This window comes from Chenopodium album, chromosome 1 (genome assembly GCF_948465745.1).
Source record: "Chenopodium album chromosome 1, dcCheAlbu1.1, whole genome shotgun sequence".
NCBI lineage: Eukaryota > Viridiplantae > Streptophyta > Magnoliopsida > Caryophyllales > Amaranthaceae > Chenopodium > Chenopodium album.
Window position 1 is genome coordinate 24,299,859 of NC_137834.1, and position 7,611 is coordinate 24,307,469.

Below are 7,611 nucleotides of genomic sequence, written 5' to 3' on the forward strand. Positions count from 1 at the left end.
ACATCTTCCATTGTGATGTATTGATATTGAATAAATGTTCATCCGGAAAGTCATTATCGAATTCATCTCCTAATATAGGCCCCTCAGCTAACGCTTCAGATATGGCTCTCCCTTTAACAGATTTTTGACTAACACATTGAATATCGAATTCTGAGAGAATAGCATGCCATCTCGCAAATCTTTCACTCAAAATAGGTTTCTCAAAGATATATTTGATAGGGTCTAATCTTGAGATAAGGAATGTTGTATGAGCTTGTAGATAATGTCTAAGCTTTTTTGTCGCGCAGATTACAGCGATGCATGCCCTTTCTAAGGGAGTATATCTAGTCTCATATTCTAAGAAATTTTTACTTAGATATTAAATAGCAATTTCTTTCTTGGTACCTTCTTGATATTGCGCCAACAATCCACCCATGGCAGTTTATGTCACTGTAAGGTACAAGAGCAAAGGTTCCCCGGGCTTGGGTGGCATCAAAACTGGAGGATTAGAAAGATAATTTTTCATTGAATCAAATGAAGCTTGACACTCATCATTCCACTTTTTTGGCATATTTTTCCGAAGAAGTTTGAAGGTTGGTTCACATCTAGTTGTAAGTTGTGATAAGAACCTGCTGATGTACTGAATTCTTCCCAAAAAAACCTCTTATTTCTTTTTCATTCTTTGGAGGAGGCAATTCCTTAATGGCCTTAACCTTATCTGAATCAACCTTGATTCCTTCTTGACTTACAATAAATCCTATAAGTTTTCCGAAAGTTACCCCAAACACACATTTCTGGGGGTTTAATCTTAAGTTGTATTTCCGAATTCTATCGAAGAAAGACTTCAATGCCGATATGTGTTCCATACGGTCATGGCTTTAACAATCATATCATACACATACACTTCAACAGTGTCATGAATGAGGTCATGTAGGATGGTTGTTGCAGCACGTTAATAAGTAGCCCCAGCATTTTTTAGTCCGAAGGGCATCGCTTGGTAGCAAAATGTCCCCCATGGGGTAATAAATGATGTTTTTGGTGTATCGTCCATCGCCATCAGTATTTGATTATAGCCTGAAAAACCATCCATGAATGAGAACATTGCATGTCCCGCAGTACTATCCACCAAGACATCTATGTGGGGCAGTGGGAAATAATCTTTTGGCGATGCTGCATTTAAATCTCTGAAGTCTATGCATACTCGAACCTTTCCTTCCTTTTTGGGAACTATCACCACATTAGCCAACCATTCGGGGTGTTTAATTGGTGAATGAATTTTGCATCAAGCTGCTTCTGGATCTCCTCTTTGACCTTAAGACTGACTTCTGGCTTCATTCTTCGCAACTTTTGTTGTTTTGGCTTGCTGTCTGGATAGAGAGGAATACGATGTTCAGCTATGTTACGGTCCACACCTGGCATATCGGCGTATGACCATGCAAACACATCTACATAGTCTTTAAGTAATGAAATGAATGCAACTTGTTCTTCAGGGGAGAGTGAAGATCCTAATTTAACCTCTCTTATGTCACCTTCTATGCCTATATCTATGACTATGGACTCTTCTATAGGTGTCATGCATGATTTAGGCTCATTGAAAGATTCATTGTCATATAACTCATGATAATAAACATTAATTTCTTGCATACAAACTTGTTTAGATTCTACAAGAGCTTCAAAGAAGGGAAGGGTCTTTTAGGTAGGGTTGGTTTTGAGTCTTTTCGGTTTTCATTTGGAGTTGAACATCACCCTCAACTGGTACTATGAGTGATAATGGATCTATGTCTTCAATATCTCCAAATTTTGTAGAAAATAAATTTCTAAGAACACCATGCTTCAAGTATTTTATCCAATCAATGTATTCCTTTTGTTTAGGCTTCTCGTAAAACCACTTTTCTACCATATCCTCGTCTCTAGCCTCAGCGAAGAAGATTTCCAGTCCAAGGAGTATTTTTTGTGAGGCAAAGTCATACCACGGCTTAGGGAATTCATGGTATGGCTCGGTATCATTTTGTAAAACGAACTGTCCATTGAGTGTTAAAGATGATCTTTTGTGAGTGTGAAAGTCGTGGCTAGGATCATATCCTAAACCATGGCGATTCTTCTTGTCAATAATGGGGATAGGGTCCCTCCTTCATTCATTGTTTCTACCTAAACCTTGACCAGGTATATAACCCATTTTCATCATTAATTGTAGACCCTTAGTAAGTGGCTGGGGCATCAAACCTTGGTTTTTTAGGATGGGATTTTCTAGTCGGCCTGAAAGGTTTGTTTGTTGAGAGGGATTGGTCATATTTGTAAAGAGAAGGCTTCCAAATCAGACGTCTGTTTATCCTGGGTGGTTACCTATACAAGGGGTATTAAAGTCAACCAAAGTTGGAAAGAAAAGATATGTATGAATCATGCAAATTCATATGCCAAATAAGAAAAAAAAATTTTAAAAAAAAAATATACTTAAGAAATGCATATATATGAATTTTTTGTTTGGAAAAAAAAGTAAATGACGTTTTGATAAAGGAAAGAAAAGGTCAGTAAGGGCCGTTGATTAAGGTGTTAGATTAGATGCTTCTTTACATACAAGGTACCCAAGATGTTAGAACTCGCTCATTGTTTGACATTCAGCCATGCTACTGAAACCATTTTGGTATGTAAACACGGAGATGTATTATGATTAATCAATAAGGGGAAGTGATCTGAGTTAACAAAAGGGTTTATAGGTGTTCATCTCTCATGTCATACCAACTTTGAAAAAAATAAAATAAAGGACAAAGATGTAGAAATGGGCCTGTATCCCTTTAATAATTTTCTTCGGCGGATGTCAAGAAACTCAACAATTTTCTTACGTGCTTGCGTATCTCCTTGTACCTTTTACGAGTCCAAATTCTGCATAATCTCTATTTTGTTTGCAATACACATATAAAGTGGAAGGTTGGTTTTGTGTTTAAGCAGCTGAACTCATGCCTAAGTTGCCTACGTACCCCCAATGGCGTAGTGAGAAAAGATAGTAATGAAGGGTATGGTGATTATAGGAGTTTCAGTGTTATAGTGTGCCATGGGGGATCAAGCTGCACGTAGTTCTCAGGGTAGTAAAAGGAGGCATTTTTGTGGATTTAATTTTTTTTTGGTTTTTTTTTTTTTTTTGTTGTGGGCTTTTCTATTTTTTGGTTTTTCTTGTTGTGGGTTTTTCTTATTTTTTGGTTTTTTGTGGGTTTTTCTATTTTTTTTGGTTTTTTTGTGGGTTTTTCTATTTTTTTGGTTTTTTTGTGGGTTTTTCTAGAAGTTGCGTTTAAACGAGGTTGGCTAAGAATGAACGGAAGTGTGGATCATGATTATTTCTTTGTTAATGTCCTAAACCTTCGTTAGGTTCTTCATCATAACCATCCTGCTTCATTTTATACAACCATCTAGCCCATGCTTTACATACTTGAGTACATGCTTTCTTGGTTTCGTTGTCGATCCGTCTTAGAAAGATATGTGGCTCCATGATTGATTGAATAGAAGCTACTTTTGTTGCGGATGTATCTTCTCCATCCGCAGTCACGGCAAATTCCTCATCTTTCATATAAAAGGGTTCTTCATCACTGGATGATCCATCGGATTGTGGTGCTGGAGATAACCGTTCATTCACATTCATCCGTCCCATTTCTTCACTTAGAGGATCGTATGTCATGAGATTCGTAGGGTCTTCTTCATCATTAGAAGTTGATAAGACATTAATGGATATTGACCTTTTACGACTCAAATGTGATATCTTGGTGATATGTTTGATGCGCAAGCGAAGAGCGTGACATCCATCGGTGTCGTGACCGTGAAGTTGGTGATAATGACAATATTTGTGGAGGTCTACTCCTATAGGGCTGGCTCCAGGTCGTCGAGGAAGTGGTTTAATAGCGCTTTCATCGAGTAATCCTCGAAAGATTGCAGATTGAGACGACCATTGTTGCGATGAAAAACGTCGCACAAGATTGTGTCCAGTCCTAGGCCTTGTGTGGATTGGGTCGATTATCCTAAAATCAATGAGGTCTTGGATAGAGCATCGAAGATCATAACATGAATCAGTTGTATGGCCAAACTGACTGCAATAACTACAGTATCTCTCCATATTTACTTCAGGTGGCGGGATTGCACATACGTATCCCTTTGTTCTTATAAGGCCTTGCCTGTGCAAACGACGATACACCGCACTTAGAGGCTCATTAATTTCTGTAAATGATCTTCTGTTAAATGTTTCGGCACATGGATTGACCCTTGGCCTATGGTCTAGTAATTTATATGTGTCGATATCGAACCCATGTTGTTCCATATGCCCAAGAATATTATATCTCATTGTAACCATTTGACGGTAATAGAAATCATTAAGGTTCTTAAGCATGATGAGCATAAACTCTTTATCTGTGATAGGATTTCGGAGCTTGGATCGTACAACAGAACATCGAGAGCAGAAGTGAGAGAAAGTTTCTTGATTTGTCTGTAGGGTTGTGACTAAGACCAATTTTTGAGGGTCCGTTTGACTAAAATTATAAGCCCAATTAACAAAAGCTTATGATATCTCATTCCAATTTGCTTCACCAATGCGTTCAAAACTGTAATACCAAGATAACGTTGCGCCTTCCAAGCTACGATAAAATAATGTAGGGAGGTGTTCTTCTGGGACATCCAAGGGAGCAAGGACATTAACGAACTTACAAAGATGGATCATTGGGTCACCTGTGCCATCAAATTTTTCTAACTTTGGTAGATCTTGATATCTTGGTTCATGTTTATAGCCCGAAAACAAAATTAATTTTTCTGGGCAAATTGGCACTCTAAACATTGGAACATCAAAATCTAAATCAAAGTCATCGCGTGCGTCATTGCTATTTGCACGACTATCACTGCTAGTCCACGACTCTCCTTCTCGTTCTTATTGCTCATTGTTAATTCTATCCTCTGGGGTTCTAGGTTCTTCTTCCTTTTCTTGATGCAGAGGTTCATCGCCTTCTTCTGGGATCTCAATTGGGTCCTCTGGTTCTTCATTACTATCCTTATCAGATACCTCTATCCACCCACCACTTTGAATGCAAAAGACATTAAAACCATCTAAGCGACTCCCTTCTTCTTCATCTAGGTGTAGCACAGATTTCCCGATAGGTGAGATGTTCATGATATCTGGATCTCCGGGGATGGTTACCGCTCCTTGATCGGTCATTAATTTCACTTTTTGATGTAACGTTGAGGCTACAGCCTTGTTTTCATGTAACCAAGGTCTTCCTAGCAAGAAGTTAAAGCATGTTTTGATGTCAATCACTGTGAAGTCTACTTTCCTAGCCATTGGGCCATATTCTATAAGTAATTCGATGGAACCCAAAACTTCTCTGGTGGCGTTGTCATAGGCTCGAACCACTTGGCTTGATGGTGCCAAATCATCTTTTGAATGACCAAGCTTAGTGAGCACTCGATAGGGACATACATTGATTGCAGATCCGTTATCCACAAGAACTCTAGGTATCGTCCATCCATTGCATCGAACATTGATGTGTAATGAATTATTATGGTTTGAAACTTCAGGGAGATCTTCATTCGTGAACATGAGAGTACGGTCTACACCATGAATAAGGCATACAATCTGATCTGGAGTAATAGAGGGGTCAACCGAAGCTTCATTCAAATGCTTAAGGACCGCGCTTCGATGAGGTTGCGAGTGCATAAGCAACTTCCATATAGAAACATTAGCATTGACCTCCTTCATTCGCTTGATAGCATCATCTTCTATGTTGACTTCATCTACCATTAGTTCTTTCCCTTTTTCTTTTCTTCGTAAAGCATCTAATGGATTATCTTCTTCAAGGTAAGAGGGCTTGAAGTGTCGACCTGCTCGAGTTAAATGGGATACTTCCACTACTTCATCATCACTAAGGTCATCAAGGCATATAAGGTGCTTATAGTTGTTTGGAGTGGAGAAATAAGCTCCCGTGTTTCTTTCAACAATAGCCATTACAGATGCAGCATCTTCATCTTCCTCACGGTCCAATATAAAGTATGCATTGTCGTAATCTATAGCCCCACACATCATAGCAAAAGGATCCTTGCGGAGGGTATAGTCGTGACCCCTTATATTGATGATTCTATGGGAAGCAAGTTCATTATCTAGACACCTGCCTATTTCAGTCACTGGTGCTTCACATTCACAAGATTCATTTCTAGTGATCAATTGGGTTGGGTCAAAATCATTTGTGTAGGTAGAGATGGAATTTATGGAGGTAGGGGGTTTGTGATTTGGAAGGGGGTTATTTGTGATGCTAGGTTGCGTGTTATTTGGTTTGTTGGCTAAGGTTCCAACAGAGAGCCTTCCACCATCTATCAAGTCTTGTAGTCGATGCTTGAATGTCGTACAACTTTCAATGTCGTGCCCGGCTCCTTGATGAAATTCACAATGTTTGTTTGGGTTGTACATTGGTGGCGGGTGCCTTGGTGGAGGTCTTGGGTTCAAAGGTTGGATGAGATTGGCCTTTTTTAGTTTGGAGAATGCCTGGGCATATGTCATATTTAAAGGAGTGAATTCTCTTTGGGGTCGGAGTTGAAATGCCGAGGTTGCCCCAATGTTGTATATCATGTTGGTAGGCTTTGAAGCAGATGCATCATTATTGGTGATCTTCTTATTAGCCCCGAACCTTGAACTATATGAGTTGTCATTGTTAAAGTCTTCCTTCTTGATCTCTCCCTTCTTTATGGCGTCTTCAACCAATGACCCAGTTGAGATAAGAGCTTTAAAAGAGGGGAAGTATTGATATGCCATCTGCTTTTGATATACAAGAAGGAGATTTTTCACAATCATCTGCAATTGCTCTTCTTCATTCGGCCTATTTATCATTTTAGCTGCTTTATTTCTCCATCTAGTAATGAAGGAAGAAAATGTTTCATTAATATTCTGTGCAGTTGTCTCCAAATCCCTTCTCGTGATATCAATTTCCTCATTGTATTTATATTGGTTGGAAAACTCTCTCACTATGTCGGCCCAAGTGGATTTCTTTGAATTTTCCAGATTCAAAAACCAATGTGAAGCAGCTCCATCAAGATATTGTTGAAATAACTGAGCCATCAATGGTTCATCTACACCCCAAGGGCTCATAGCGCCAACATAGAGTTTTAAGAAGTTGGTAGGACTTCTTGTTCCGTCAAAGTGTGAAAGAACAGGCATCTTAAAACCATATAGGAGGCGTGCTTTAGGAAAGAGAGTTAGCCCATGGATGTCCATCCATGGTTCGGCCTGAGTGATACCTTTCAACACTTCTTTCATCCTAGTCATTTCCTCTTCAATCTTGGTGGGAATTTCCCTGTCATTATTTCCAACTTCCAGTGGGAATGGTGAGGCTACCTCCGATTCTGGCACATTAGGATGCATCTGTGTGTTTTATTTTATGAAATTTACCACAGTTTGCTCTACAGTATCTTGTCGTTCGATTATGGCTTGCATCATCCCCTTAAGTTCCACGAAAGGATCTAAGCTGAAGCTCGAATTTTGTTGCTCATTGTTTGAAGTTCCAGCCATGCTACTACAGCTGGGGGAGGAGAATATGACTGATATCTGGCAAGGGGAGAACTCTGCAAAAAGGGATCTTCTACAATTAAAAGGGGCTTGGAGAACAATTCTAGATC

The 7,611-nt window shown here is 39.2% G+C and overlaps 1 protein-coding gene across 1 annotated transcript; it reads right to left on the reverse strand.

The window, feature by feature from the left end:
* Nucleotides 1-4,879: 4,879 nt before the first annotated feature.
* LOC145629849 (uncharacterized) lies at nt 4,880-7,357 on the reverse strand. The gene has a single exon (XM_081682155.1). It carries the CDS (start codon nt 7,355-7,357, stop codon nt 4,880-4,882), a length of 2,478 nt encoding a protein of 825 aa, XP_081538281.1.
* Nucleotides 7,358-7,611: the final 254 nt, after the last annotated feature.